Raw genomic sequence first — 16,603 nt, 5'->3', positions numbered from 1 at the left:
AGCAGATTAACTTTACTTTCAAAGTTACTGATGATGAAGTAGATTTTAATATACTTTGTACAGTCTTAATTCTTTAATTTCCAGAGCATTGATATAATTTTTCTTTGTATGTATTAAAAAATTATACCTCCATGAGTATTCAATCTCTCTTGCTCTATGTTTCAATTATATTGTCTAAATATATACATATAAAACCTAGAAAAAAATTGTCTAATGGTGATAAGAAAAGAATCCGGGCCTGATAATTAGAAACACATGACAGGTGTTGGGATATACTAGGACATTCACAAAATCCCACAGAAAAATTGCATGCCTATCTATACTTACCTCATTCTGAGTAGTGATTCTTTCCTTCAATATTTCTTAATATTTAAATTTTTCTTACTTTAAAAGAAAAATATTTTTAATTGTCTATTGGAAAGATGCCTCCATGTCTGTTTATATCCATTGTCTCTGTCCACAAGTTCTATAAAGTTCATTAATTATCTATCAATTAAGCCATCTGTAAGAGAGGTCCCAAGATGCTCACAAAAATAAGAGAAAAAAGGGAGGAAAAAGAGAAGAAACAACCTCATGCTTCTAAAAAGATTAGTCTCAATGAACCCTGAATAATGAAGAACAGAAGGGGAAAAAAAGATGGGGGCAGAGCTACAAAACACATCTGAGCCACAGTGCCTCTGTTGACTGTTCTCCCAGCCTGGACATCTCACACAGCATGCCTTTATCCTGTGCTGAGTCTAAAAGGACAGCATAATCTTTAAAAAAAAAAAAAAAATCCTTCCATCTCTTACCCTAACCTATTTCTGTTTCTCATGATACTCAGCATAGAATACAGTCCAGCAGCTGATAAGGGATCTAGAACTTCGTTTTCTTGCCTATAAATGGTTATATAATCAATTAAGCATACTTTTTAAAAGCATTTTTGTTCAACTAGGCTGATCTAATGCTAATGTTGCCCTGATTGAAGCCAAAAGTTTTCTGCAAAGTAAGAGTTAAAAGGCACAAGACATCTGTTCATATTTACTTGCTTTTATTTTTACTTTGAAATACATGATCCTAAAATATTTTATTATAATATTGCCTGGATAGAATGACAAACAATTGAAATTAAATGTTTATTCAATTTTGCTACAATAAGTGAACAATAAACCAAACAGCCAAGAGCCAAAGTAAACATCTTATACTATGACAATTTTGTTGCAATATTTGTTTCTCACAGATCTTTGGATTAAATCTGATGACATGGTATCCAGTTAAATACCTAAATATTATGAGTTTGAACACATTATTGTAATAATGTATTACCCTACAAAAATCACTGCAAAGTCTAGGTAGTTTTTGTGCACCTTATCTAGATATTCTATCATCTTCATAATACATTCAATGAACACAAGATAGACCATGACCTGAAAGATGTGACCTTTTATGTATGTGCTCAGCTGTGGTCAGAGAAACAACTTTCTCATTTACTATTGTACATTCAGCATTGTTATGTAAGCAAAAATTGTTAAACCAAAAATTTCTAAGTTGAAGAGAGAAACTTTGCTACAAATTTCCCAAAGTTGCTAAGAAAAGCAACCTTTATATTCTCTATTTTTCTTTGTAATACTTTCATCTCAGAGAGAAACTACTGAAACGTTTACTTACTAAGACAGCTTAAGAGCTTACTTTTTTAAATAAAATGTTCAGATGTTCCTAAAAGTTTGGTTTCTTCTTCAATATACATAAATAAGTGCATTCTGATATCAAAGTTTTTCTTTGCCATGCCTCAGAGCCACCTCATTTGGCAAAAATCTGTAGCAAACAATACCACAATTCTACTAAAATACTTCACTATTGTACATTGCTTTCATCTGTAGAAGTCAAATCTCTTCAGGCATAAGAAAAAAATATGTCTAGACGGATTCTACAGCTGGAAGAACCACAGCAGAGGCAGGTGATATGGTCTATCATCTGCCTTGTAAAGAAATGTAGCTTCTCTGCTCCTGCTTTAGAGAGACTTCCAAGACCCTGAGTGGCCAAGTCTCCCTGTGCTCTGCTTGGAGCCTGCAATCAAGAGATGATGGGATGTGCTGGCCTCCGGCAGGGACCTGTCAAGCCCACAGCCTTCCCAAGCTCTCTTCTCAGGACTTCTCCCAGCTGGGCACTTACTGGCTCAGTCCCTTTCACTTCACTGACTCAGCAGAGATGGAGCTTCCTCCAGCTGGGAAAGGTGAACCTTAATCAGGGAGCACTGCAGTTCTCAGCTTTTGCAGTCTAAGGTAAAATGCAGCCTAATGTCACAAAAGGCAACAGTCAAAGTGTCAGGTACTGATCCAGCTAGAAAACTGATGTCCTCACACAGAACACTGTGTGCTAACACAAAGGGAGCTTAGGATCTCCAATTTCCCACCAGCTCAGCCAGCACTGGTCAGAAGACTGATGTCCATAGACAGATGTCTTTCTATTGGGCTACTTGTGCAGACTGTCTTAGCTGATTTTGGTGGTCTCAAGGGCCTTATCTGAACTAGAGACCACAGGTGAGTGCACACAAGTGAAATGCACTCTACCTTCTTTACAGAAAGAAATATCACTTTAGAAATGCCACATAGCCTTTAAAGATTTCTTGCTATTTCTCAAAGAAGAAAAGAATAGAATTGTTCAAAAGAATGCACATTCATCTTTTAATACCAAAACAAGAACAGGAGGATGGACTTTTGCTGCTGCAAGGAAAGAGCTGACATTTTCTTTTCTTAGTGGATTACCCAAAGGCAAGAAAGAGCCGGGTGGTGATGGTCAGTGCCATCTGCCATACCAAGCGTTGCAGGGGGGGTCCTGAAGGCACCACACCTCTGCTTTACGTTAATGGCATAGCTATTACCTTGAAGCAGTGTTTCAGGCTGCTGATTTGGAAGAGTTGTAAAATGCAGATCATGTGGGAAGACATACAGCTATGCCAGAATTAGTGTGTAGGCAGGCTTAATTCTGGATTTATCTGTGCCTCTCAATTTCCATTATAGAGACTTAGCCTCTAACTTTTATTTTAGACTTTACTATTACTGACATTATTACTTCAGGTTTAGACAATTGTGCTGATGCAGATAAAAGGAAACCTGTAAAGATAGATATTGATTTCCTGTAATGTTTCAGAACATTTTTTAGTGGGGAACTAACTGAAAACCCTGCATTAGCAACAGAAAATGCTAACGCATTTGTTCCTGAGGTGTAGATTTTTAAATTCTATTTGATTCAGTCCCAGGTTACAAAACTAATGCGAAAAAAAATAATTTTCTTTTAAAATGGCCTCACTGCATTATATATGTGTGTATATATATAATTTAGTAAAAGGGCATGTAACTATTTAATTATATTTTTGTACTCTTTATTCTTTTAGAATTTTTAGCATTTTTAAGAAATCTGGGATTTTAACTGCCAAACCTATGTAAGCAATTTCATGATCCTCTTTATTTTTTTTTTTAATTTTAGAGCTAAAATATCTTATCACCATATATGCCATGTCCCCAGAAACTACATTTTCCTTCTTTGAATTCTTGGAATCCAAACTTCATAGCAGATGAAAGAAACATAGCAGTATTTATAGCCTGTATAATGCTGGCTGAACTCTGAAGGGAAGTGCTGAAATCTCTGTTCTTCAATTCCAGTTTGATGATGCTCTGCAACAACTTCTCAGAATAATCAGGGTGTTTTCTATATTATTTGTTCTTTTCTCCTGAAGCCAACTCACAAGCTTATTTTTAATAGTGAGTAGAATTGCTTATAATGTATCTACTACACAGCCTTTAAAATAAACATTTATAAAGAATTTTGAGTCAGAAAAGAAAGCAAATTAAGCATGGTGTTTATTTTTTGTCCTTAATAAATATTTGCAACTCTGCTGTCTATGATGGAGATGGTAACCAGATCTCACATTAGACAAACAGGCACTCCAGGGGTTACTGAGCATGTCTGTGTTTCCAGTGCAAAACAAAGTGGAGAGTTGGTTTTGTGGGACTGAGAGGAAGCATATTCCAGTGACAAAAAAGACACTCTCTAGCTCACAGTGGAATACAGGGGTAGGCACACAGACCTGAGCCTTTCCAGACTCAGTAAAAACTGGTTTTTTTGTAAGCTATACACTTCTCAACTGGTAGCTGTACATCCATCCAGATCAACACTTGCCTTAGCACCAAAAAAGGAAAAAATTAGTTAATCCAGTTCTATATCAGAACTCGTATGTGCTTCAATCTGTACAGATCTCACACAGGAAGGCTGATTACTATTCTGCCAGACTTGGACCAGTATTATGACTAGCAGTTGTACTTCTTAAAGTGACTGCATAGCACTTGCAATATTTCCCAAAATATTGTTCCTGTGGTTACAGAAGTGATTGACAACCCAAAACTCCATTAACTTTGTCTTACAACCCTTTTGCCCTCCAGTCAGGGGATGGAGAATGCCAAATTACTATTTCACCAAACCTACTTTCTAATGGCACCACCAAAACAAATTATACAAAATTAGCTTTCATGGGTTCAAATCTTTGCAAGACTTATTTCAGTTTTGAGCTGAAGTTTCTAAACGCTGAAAAATTTCTTCAGTAAAAATAAAGATCAAGTTCCCTACTTTGATAACTCAGTAATATATTTAAAATGTTTATTTAGTCAAAACTGAATAGCTCTGTCTTCTTTTAGTCAGCTGAAAATCTGAGTTTTTGCACTTGACATTTTTCACTCAATTCAAAAATTCAGAGAAATGTCATGAAAATCTAAGTATGAATGTTTCATATACTTAGCTTCCACCAGTGCACAAATATCCTGTAATGACATAATATTAAGCATTGCTTGTTAATCTTAATTTGTCTTTCTCGAAGTAGCACATCATTCATTTGTATTATGTACACTATATAATAATGTCCAAAAAGGATTATCTACTACATACAGATTCAAAGAGACCAGAGACAACACTAAACTGTCATAGCCCCTATATTTAGTAGTAATTTACTCAAAACTGAATTTTAAATCATTTGATACTATGTTATCTGCAGAATTAACCAGGGTGAATAATATATTGCACGATATATATTTACTAGGAATACTCTGGCTGGAGAAATTGTGTTATAATAATCAGTGAAACTGAACAAAGTAATATTTCCATGGCAAATTTATATTGGATCTGGTGTATAATGAAGATAAATTTTCATTACTAAAAAGCAAAAAAGGTGGGTTACAAGTAGAACATACAAAAGTACTCTTTCAAGGTGACTGCATAAGAAGCTAGCAAACTGTTAGGTCAGCAGGAAGAAGGGGAGGAGTAGAAAATTTTGCAATTGAAAAATATTTTAATTTTTCCAATATATGCTTGTTTTTCCTCTGTTTTAAACTTAATTATGAATTTAATCATAAAAATAGTGTACAGAAATATGCATTGCTATTCTTTATCTCACGTATTTAGCTCTCCTTATTTGGAGAGCTGTTTAACTGGCTGCCGTGTTCACTCGAGACCACTAGAAGGTGCTCCTCTGTTGAAAGACAAATACTTCTATCTGAATTGCTGTTAAAAGCTAGTTTTCCTCCAATAACTGTGGCTCAGACCAGTTGTTTACACAGACTGTAATTGCAGCCGCTACCCCTGCTATAAAACAGCTGGACCTTGTCTGCTATGACCATTATCACAGCATGAAAATAACAGATCTGTTATCACTCATTTTCTAAGAAACTGAAATCCCATCTGAGCGGGATTCTAATTAGTTTTTCTGTAAGGTGAGGCATTGTGGTGGAGCTAACAAACCACGTGTTTTGTAAAGTTAGGAATCACAGAATCATTTAGCATGGAAAATACTTTTTATTATATTTGAGCCCAATTGTACACCTAAAACCACCAAACCCATTCCTGGAATAAATTAAGGCAGAATGCATCCCTAATTAGAATGTGCACATTTGTCTGAAGGAGAGCCCAATATTAAAAAAAAATAAAACCAACCAAACAAAACTAAGACAAACATACAAACACAAGCATATGATCTATACCAATTCCACACCACCAAAAGTATTGGGATATCAAACTGCACCTAGAAGTAGAAGGATCAATAATTCATCTTTTATACACAACTTTATGTAAGCCTCAACCAATTTCTGATTTAGTTTGATACCCAGGGTGGCATCCTGGTAACCCCTGGGTGCACACAGGCTGCCTCGGTAGCCCTTGCCTCTGCAGAGCCCCCTGACTGCCTGTGTTTGCTCTGGTTTGTGCCCTAGCAAGGCAAGCAGAAATACTCTCACAAGAAGTTTGCTTTTTACCTGCAGCATAAGAGATGGAAATTTGTAGACCTCCCCAAGAGAGTAGCACTCCTGTTTTACTCTCTGAATTGAGACAAGTCATAAAAAAGTGACCTCTAGTTTAGAAAAAAAATTGCTCCACCTTTGGCTGCCACAGAGGTAAGGGTCATGGGATATAAGCCCCACACCACTTTGAAGTAATCTCAGCTGGAACCTATCAAGGATAACATGAAGCCAAGTGGTAGGCAGGGAGAAAACTGTTTGTAAACACTTTTTTATTTGCTCCATGAAAGTGACACAAAATTGAATGTTGTGCTAAGCATTGAGTTTCCCAGATATTTCCTCCCAGTTTCCAGGAACTCCCCAGATATTCCACATAAAATATTAGTTTTCAGTTCCTCCTCCCTTTTCTAGTACGTTACACCCTCAGGTGTGAATTAACTTCCATATTCTTGGTCACATACATCTATGAGCATAGATTAGCAAAAGAGCTAGGATATTTGTGGGGTTTTGTTATTTAAAACTGTGGTCTCTCAATTTTTAGGCCTTTTACTCAAGTAAGCTAGAATTAAATATTTTTGTTGCTGTGACTCTCTGGGAATGTTTTTTTCCATCTTGCCTCATCTCTTTACTCCCACACTGCCCTAATTATTCTTTTCATTTTTGACTTTACCTGACTCTTGTACATATTTAATTTCTTATTTGCTTTACTATTAAACAAAAGTGTGTTTCATAGTAGACAGACACTGCATCAGTGTCCCAGAAATAGAAAACATTATTTGGCATGTACATAAGTGAGCATAATAAGCCCTACGCAGCTGGCCACTTTGAGAGATCATATCCCAGCGCTGCAGATGAAAGCTGAATTCTAGGCCCTGCTGCTACCTTTACTCAGATATCCAGCCTGCTCCTGGGAGACTCCTTTCCCACATAAAGACACCAGGAACAGTGTGAATCCTCAGAACAGGAGAGTTTCTGCTGTTCCTGCTATCCCCTGGCATGATGGGGAAATCAATGGGGAATTGCCCTTTCTGATGAAAACAGAAAAAGAAGAAGGCAGAAAATTCTGTTTTCCAGCATCAGAAATTAGGGCACGTGCCCCTCATGTCTCAGCAATCATACTTAGAAACCCTGCATTTTTACCCTACCTGTAACATAGGGAGCAATTACTGATCCCCCCTCCTTGAAAGTCACTATAGTTAGTGAACATGTTTACAAATTCTTTTTACTTTTGCTATATGTATATGCCATATATATATCTATGAGAAATGTACACACCACACCTACTATTTGCTAAATAGTTCCTATATCCTGATAATGTATTCATTTTTTTTTTAAGGACCAGAATATGTTGAGGGTTTTTTCATTCCAGAATTTAAAAAAAAAACCCATATATATATAAAACTTTGTAAGACAGGTGCACAGGCTGAGGGAGTGCACAGGCTGGATTCTGCTTGGGGTCCCAGCAGAATCACACAAAGAGAGATGCTGGTTTGTAGGTGAAGAACCTTCATGCCACTCTGACAGCCTAATGGGACCTTTGAAAGGACACAGCATGACCAAGGAAATCATGTTCTCCTAGGGAGTCTCCAGCAGGCACATGGCAAGGTGATGTTCCACACTAATATCCTCTCCATCTCCTCCTTGTATGGGATAATGATATATAAAATTTGCCCCAGCACTAGGTTGCACCTGCACTATGCCCATCAGGATGCGTCTACTAAGAATAAGATCACTTCTATTTCTGGAAATTGGGGAACGGAGACATATCATTCCCATAAGTGGCAGGCGTCATTCCATAAGCATTCCCAGCTTCAAACAGAAGGAAAAATTTGAAAGCCATGTCAAAAAGATCAAAACACAGACTTGTCACATCAATATGAAGTAGCAATGAACTTATTTTTAGTTTTCAGTCACTGGTGCTAAATATTACCTAGAGCTTTCCCATTATGGAAAATCTGACACATGTAGCTCTTCTTGCACTCTTATGCCACTTCTTGGGGAGCGGAATATGCACCTCCAGTAGAATGAAAGCTTTCATCAAAGAGAGAATAATCTTTTTGTAGCTATTGCCTCTATCTCTCCAATTAAACTCTATAATTTACTACCCAAGGACTGATTCCACAACTAAGGCTAAGTGCAGACAACAGCAGTCTTCTCATTGACTGTGAAAAGAGGAAGCAGTGAGATGTTGTGGCTCTTCTAAAAATAAGAGTAAGAGAAGAAATTAGGAGGTCACTTGCATGCTTTTCATTTATATTTGAAAGGTCACTTGTGGTCTCCCTCATGAATGATGTAAAGTTTAAAATAAACTGACATCTGAATTACTGTCGGCTTGCCAAAGCTGGAATCTGATGAGCCTGCAACTCATTCAGTCGCTGGCTGAGAGCATCTTCTTTTTATGTTGCATTTATTTATTTATTTATTTATTTTTTAATTTGAGGATCCTGGCTCTCAGAAATGCTTGCTCACAGTCATTTGTTCGTTATTATTAGCAAACTGTTAGACTGGCCCCTTGGCACACATTTCATAGGACCAAAATAATTTTATTGTATTGCTTCAATATTTTATTGGCACAAAAGAGGTGAATTGACCGTGAGGCAAAATCACAGCAGACCTTGAATAACTCCAACAGTATTAACTTGGTCATTGTTATTAAAATACTGAACAGGCTCTTGAAGACAGTATTTTTTACCAGCTATCTCATTAGTTGTTTTCTATTAGGCTGAAGTCATCAGTGGAAAAGAAAGAGCAGGAACAAAGTTGCTGGGTATTAAGTGACAGTCCTTACTGTAATGTAAGACACAGAGCTGACAACAGAAAAGAATATGCTCTATCAGTCAGCTTAGAATTTTATGCAAGTATTGCTATATGCACACCACTTGTTTCTACAGATGGTGGTATAACTGTTCCTATCAGTACCATCAAACACGAATGGGAAACAATCTGGCTGAAAAACAAGCACGCGGAAGTCTTAACAAATCTATGGGAAGCTTCTTTGGCAAAACAGATCACATGGCTCATTAGCTATTTCACAAGCACCACTGTGAAAGTGATATGCCAACACTAGCAGCAATACCACTGCCCAGATTTTACAATAGCACGATCCCTAATATTTTCAGGATACTAACTAATTATATATGTAGTATTTTATGAATTTATCCTGTTATCTAATATTCACTTTTCCTATATAGTGCACCATCATCCTGACTAAATCCCAGTCTGCCTAATTTCCTCTTGCAATCTTCATTCAGTTAATGCACTCCTTACATTTCAGCATAAAAGCAGAGACTGAAGAATCTGCTTTTAAGACATTTGCATGATCTTTTAGAGCCTTCCAGATAAGATGTTTGACAAAAAGAGTAATGTTTTCAGATAGCATAACCTCGGTGGGTGTTTTGTTTGAAACCCTGTATCATGAAATTGCTCCCAGCATGGCACTACTGTCTGTTAAAAAATTTGCAACATTTGTGTGTACCCACAGTTAAGTGCAATTCCTATAATGAATGTTTTATTCATTTATCCCAGTGTCTATGAAGCTCAGATTATCATTTAAATTTAAACAAACTGCATACTGTGAACATTTGTAAGAGAGCAACCCATTAAATTCAACATTTATGCAATAGCTCTAATTTACTTGCTGTATTATGATTCCTCCATTTTAAGAAATACAGATTTAGTTATATGTATCTTGTTTTCTGTAATTTTTATAACACAGTAAGTATTTAGTTTCTCCGTCCACACCATTTAGAAAGGAACTTAAAAGTATAAATCTAAGCACATTCATTGGTAATTGATTCAAATACAAGTACAATAAAAATACAAATACAGTCTCTGTAATCAGGCTTTTAACCTGATTTTAATGCATCTTTAGAATCAGAAAAATGGGCAGGTAGAAACATGTATGCTTTGTAGTATGTTTTTTAAAACTGATGTATATAATATGCAGCATAAGCTAAGTGTTAGTGGACAAAAGGATGTGGACTAATTTCAGTCCAGTGCTGGACTGAAAAAAATAAGATGTATTTCCAAGTGTACTGCCCATTTATGCACACTGCTAATAATCTATTCAAATTGAAGACTACTTAAAATTTACATGACAGATTATGTTTATCTATATTGTTGCAAAATGCACAGCCTAAACTTTGGGCCAAAAAACTGAATTCAGAATTTAAGTCTGAAGTAGTGCAGAAGAGCAACTGTGCATATGCTGAGCAGGTGCCAGTTGAAACATACACTTTCTACACCTTAAACACTGTGTTATTTTCCCTACGATGCCCCAGAGCAATATGAAAAATAGGCAAATGCTTATTTAGGAATTTATTTTAAGTCAAGATTCCAGTGCATTTTTTGAATGCAGAGTGTCATCAAATGTGTCCGGTTATAATCTCTCTGATTTAAATAAAGCAGAAAATAAATCAATAAATTATCACTTTTCCTTATCTGAAATAATTCTCTCATACAGAAAGAAAAAAGAAACCAGGGGTAGGTATCTTTACTTTTATTTCCCCAAAGTTTCAGTATTCCTCTATGACCTTTCACTTTCCATTGCAAAATAAAAAGCACTGCAGAACACAATACCTAACCAAATAGAAGGTAGTGATGGATGCTTTGTGATGGATGGAAATAATACAGTGGACAACAGCCAAAAGACAATGCTAAATTCTACTTATTCTGACCACATGTCATAAAGATATAAAGAATGTACTAGATAAGGGCTATTTTCCACAGAAATATTTACTGTGGGAGATGTTTATCAAATGAAGTAAACCATTTCTTGACTGAAGAACAAGAAAAGTAATTGTTTTCTAATCCTGCTTTAAGTCACAAGTAGTGTCTTGAGCAATTCCATGAAGATGATGCTGCTCAAAGGTTGCAACAGAAAATATCCCCCTACGTCCTCCAGTTAAGATCTCTCCTTCTCCTCAATATAGTTTACATACTCCCTTATCTCTCTAAACTCAGAGTGATGAAGCCTAAATCAGGTTTCTAGGACCTGTCTCTTTCCCCTTTTAGACACATAAGATACTTGAACTTATTTCTTCTATTTTTTTAGTTCATGACAGTCATGGCTATCAGGCAGTGACTGTCACAGACGGTTAAATCATGACACAGTTCTAGCTATGCTATTTTTCTAATTCCTATACAAACTCAGCAGCAAGAAATACAGAAGACAAGGAACAAAAAAGCAATAAGGGTATAGAGAAAGAAAATCCTTTCCTTTTCATTTAAAGTGAGATGTGCAGACTAATCCTTTTCATTTTTAATTTGCAGCCTACACAGTGAGCCAAGATCTGAAAGGGGGAGATTGGTGCTATTTGGTTTCCTGACTGCAGGAAGTTATACACAGGCCACAAGAAAAAACCGGTCACAATTTCCTCTGCAAACATAGTTTAGCAGAGAAAAAAACCAAAATAAATGAACAAGTATTTAAAACCAGAGTGGTCCTAAGCAATAACACATTAAAACAAAAAAAAAAAAGGAAAGGAAAGGAAAGGAAAGGAAAGGAAAGGAAAGGAAAGGAAAGGAAAGGAAAGGAAAGGAAAGGAAAGGAAAGGAAAGGAAAGGAAAGGAAAGGAAAGGAAAGGAAAGGAAAGGAAAGGAAAGGAAAGGAAAGGAAAGGAAAGGAAAGGAAAGGAAAGGAAAGGAAAGGAAAGGAAAGGAAAGGAAAAAAAGAAAAAAGAAAAAAGAAAAAAGAAAAAAGAAAAAAGAAAAAAGAAAAAAGAAAAAAGAAAAAAGAAAAAAGAAAAAAGAAAAAAGAAAAAAGAAAAAAGAAAAAAGAAAAAAGAAAAGAAAGTAAAATTTTAAAAAATTACAAAAGTCACAGCTATTTAGAAAAATAGACTAGGGAAATTTAAAACAAGAAAGGGGTGAATTCATTAACTGCTTGATGCCAGAAGATCCAGAGGACCTATTCAATGAGGATCTCACTAAAACGAGTGATTTCTAGGCAACGAAGTTATTAAAGTAGTAGCAAATAACAGGCAGAAAATATTTCAGCAGGGGCTGTGCAAATCTTCTGGAGACACAGAGATAACTGAAGCTGTAAACTCACATGCTCATCGAAGCAATCTCTATCCACACCAGCTACACAGCCACATCAGTCAGCAATACAGTCAGCTTTCCAGTCACACTGCCTGCCATCTGCTCGCAGTGTATGACAAGCAACAGCACATTTCCACTGACACGCTGTGTGGCTGCAGTCCCACAGCACTCGAGCCAACACAAGGTACGGCTGCCACAGCCCCCAGCTATCTTGGCTGCACAGTCCTTGGCCATTTCATCAGCACTGGCACTCAAGTGATCACATCAGTTCAAGGAGCTGCTCTGGATGAAGAGCAGAAGCAACTGATTTTCCAAGAGATTGGCTGCCTGAGCTGGCTTGCTGCACTGTCGCCTCAACAGCAGCATTTGCTCAAGGGAGGCACCAAACTCATGTGGCTGGCATTAGGAGGGTGGGGTTCTGACAGATCTACATTGCCTCAAATTTCCATGAAACTCAGTGTGCAGCAGCTAGCCTCAAATCAGACTGTACCTACACCCATGTTGCTTGCCCAGACCACAACCACAAATATCCATGAACCAGCACTGCCTTCAGGGTTAGGAATTTCTTGCCCATTAGATTCCTCTCAATGGTAACCCCATCTTAGTGCTGCCACAAACATCAGTATGGTCAGACATGTGATCCTTACAGAAATAAAAGATGAGTACTGCTAATATGGATAAGTTCCTTTCCTGTTTCACTGAGCAACTGCACAAAGGCACATAGCAGCAGACACTGAAGGCTGGAGAGACTTTCTCCATTTGGCAGTAAGACTGAATCAAGCCACTTTAAAATTTATGTTTAGCTACATATGATACTCACTCACAAATCCAGAAAGTATTATCATAATAACCTACCTAGATAGAAGATAATTACTCCATAGTCAGAAAAATGTGTTCTCAAAAAGAAAAATGTATGTCTTGTTGAGGTCATATCCTATAAAAAAACTTGTTCCACTGATTGTCTAGCCCTTCAGATGAAAAAAAAATGCTGGCTATTTGCCACTTCCAAGCACTGGACCTTGCATTGCATATGCTGAACTGAAAGTTCTGTCCTTCAAATTTGAGCAAGTCACTCTCTAATCTTCCCTTTGTCCTCTCAATCCTCTCACTATCAGGCTAATTTTCTAAACTTATCATCAGTTTTGTCACTTTTCCTTAAATGTCTTCAGTTTAACAAAATCACTTCTCAAGCCAGAATTGAAAACATTCTTGTGTTAGCCCTTGTTCCAGGTAAAATGTTCTCTTCATGCAAACATTTTACACATACCATTGCACTATGGTAAAATAGCTGAATAGTCTTCATGATGCTCAATTATTTTTAAGATTAAGTGCTTCAACAGAAGTCTGTATTAAAAGAAGTCTCTTAATGCGGCTTTGCTTGTTCATTCCTCAACACAACAGCTTTACATTTGATTTATTGAAACAATAGTGATTCTCTCTTGATCTTAATAGAATGAGACAGACTAAGGAAATGGCCTATTGCTCATGTGCTTCCAGGTGTTCCGATAACCATCCATCCTTCAGTGCTACCAGTATAAGAATGTGGGAGTTGTCCATCTAGACTAACAGCAACATGCCCAGAATCAGATGTTTCAAAGAACAGTGCAAATGGCAGGAACAAAGAAATCTTTTCTACTGAAGATTTCTAGTTATCTCTAGAACACAGAGACAGCCTTGAGCCTTCAGATACAGCATTATCTACATGTAAGTTAAGACAACAATGAATATTTTTGTATCTCTATATATTTACATCTAAGTTCTCAGTCTCAGAATTTATTCCAGGGTCGTTTCATTCCTTTCAATTAGTCCATGTATACTATGTTCCTCAGTTAAGTAATATCTTCTGTATGGAAACATTTACTGTCATGATTTTCCCGATTTTTTGCTTTTCCATTTTACTGATTTGCTCTTGCACTAAAACAGAGACAGGTCCTACCTCTCTAGAATTCTCATTTTCACATGGGAGTTCTTCAGCACAGCTCTGCTAATACTTACAAGTGCCTCTGTTTCCACTTAAGTGTCTTTTGACAAGACATGAAGAGCGCAGCCCCAAGGAAGAATTCCTTTTCTTCAAATTGCTGAGGAAGTTACATAATAAGACCCAAAAATTGGTCTGAAGGTGCAAAGAAGTACATTTGTAACATGGAAAAACTGAAAATTACTGACCTCCCAAGTATTTAAAACATGTCAGCTTTCACAAGTTTTATCCTTTTTTGACTGAAATAATTGAGAATTATGCTATGGCATTAGTTTCCATGATGGTGTAAACTTTCATGTACCGAGTTCTATACAGCTCTAAACAGTAGAAGCAATTATAAGCAAAGTTTACAGAATTTCCACGAGTAGAAAGCTCCAAGGAAAAGTCAGAAAACCATTACTAGGTAGTCATCAGATGCATCTTTTAACTTACCAAACAAGCGCTGATGGAAGAGAAATTTCCCAGCTATCAGTCCTGTGAGAATGGCAAGGAGCCACAGAAACACCTTCAAGAATCTCCAGCCTCCTCCTTCAGGGTATTTATTTGTTACAAAGGAGAAACAATTACCAACAACAATAACATTGGCTTCAGTCTGGCTGTGAGATACTGGGTCCTCAGCAAATATTAAGAAGTTAAAGAAGATCACTAAGTAAGCCACAACTAAGCGAGACCACGGGTGCTGGAAGTAGTAGCGGAAGTCTTTATCCATCCTCAGATACTGAAGAACTGGGTTTTGCCTGCATGTAAAGACACAAATGCATAAAGTTATATATACCTCAAATTCTCAGAGCTTAGGAGAGACTCACACATTACCAAAATCAAATCATTGCAACCTTGTCATCAGTAATTTTTAAAACATTAGATTTGACTAGAAATGAAAGTTTAAATCAAAAGACATAGTTAGATCCAGGTTAAGAAAAACTGGAATTTCTCCCTATTCCAATGTAAAAACAGCAACCAAGCATATATACATTGTGGCATTTTCAGTCTCAAATATATGACTGCTTTTATGCCTCCTCCATTATTGGGCATGAAAATAATGAATATAAGAACATGCCAGGCTACCTAAAACCCAGACTGTCCTTTCAGCCACACAAAAAATACAACACAGATTTCACAAAGGTGAAAATTTCACATGCCAAGCCTAAATTGAATCCTTCTCCATGTAGGAGAAGGATGGAACCAGCCCAGGAGTTCAAAGGCCTTCTATTAGAAGCTTAAAAGAATATGACCCAAAAACATCAGAAACTTATGCTCACATGAAAGAATAACATGTTGGGAAAAGTTTCTAGAATTAATTTTTTCAAGTCAGGCAAGCCTGTATAAATCTTTTCATTGACTTCAGGGAGTACACCTATAGGTAAGTATATTTTCAAAACCATAAAATAAGGCACCCTGAAAAACAGACTGTTCTGTATGAATACAAAAACTGTATTTTGAGCCTGCTTACTTATTAAGTACTGCTATAGAAAAATGCAACTAAGCATGGTTTTAGTTGTTCACCGTTTGATTTCTTTTATTCACAACCAATTAGTTGTTTCATCCTCTTGAACCACTTTGTATGCACAAAGATACAAGGCCTTTGTGTTGTAGAACACCAAAATTATTCAAATGACAGAGTGTGTAGGAAGAAAAAAAAAGTGTCAAGTAATACTGCTTGTTTGTTACAGCATGATCCTTGAAGGATACATTGACAAATTTTTGCAAATGTCATAAGCCCTGCAGCAAAAACACCAAACCAAACAAACAAAAAACACCCCACAAAATACCTAAACCCCCGATCCATTACTCATCCCTTCCTGGACTTCTAACTTAGGACTTGCAAACTTAGAAACGGCGTCTCCCTTTAGTTAGTTCCAAAATGATTTAATTCCATAACCCAATTTATATTAGCAAAATTACAAGGAGTCCCGTACCTATTAAATGAAAGGGCTAAAAGAACCTTTTGACAGTTTCAGGCAATGCATTCAGTAAATAACAGAAAGGAATAATGTCCCATTATCCATAAATTACATATGAAAAAGAAAAAAATACCACATTGCGGAGTTAAAAAGTTGGCACAAGGAAGTGTCGGTCCTTCAAAAGCTTTATGAAAAAAGTGATTTATAAGTAAGGGTGGTTGTCTAAGAAAATACCACTCTGGGGAGGTTAAACTACCTTTAGAGCCAAAAGGATGCCAAAATCATGGTTCTGCTTTCGTTCTGTTACAATTAATAAAAGTTTTGGTATTTCCTTATGTGTACGAACCATCTTAGAGCCCGAATGGGGCTGGAGACAAACAACTACACGTCCTGGTATTTTTGACAGCTGCCGGATACCCGAGAGT

At 36.7% G+C, this 16,603-nt stretch overlaps 1 protein-coding gene across 1 annotated transcript in view; it reads right to left on the bottom strand.

Moving 5' to 3' along the window:
• Positions 1-16,603, bottom strand: part of TMEM117 (transmembrane protein 117) — a 179,581-nt gene that overhangs the window by 162,820 nt on the left and 158 nt on the right. The window contains exon 2 of the mRNA XM_062491152.1: positions 14,710-15,014. Within this exon, the coding sequence (XP_062347136.1) occupies positions 14,710-14,986 (277 nt within the window). The 5' untranslated portion in view covers positions 14,987-15,014. The remainder of the gene's footprint in view (positions 1-14,709; positions 15,015-16,603) is intronic.

This window comes from Cinclus cinclus, chromosome 4 (genome assembly GCF_963662255.1).
Source record: "Cinclus cinclus chromosome 4, bCinCin1.1, whole genome shotgun sequence".
NCBI classification, from domain to species: domain Eukaryota; kingdom Metazoa; phylum Chordata; class Aves; order Passeriformes; family Cinclidae; genus Cinclus; species Cinclus cinclus.
This window is presented reverse-complemented; position numbering and strand designations above follow the sequence as displayed.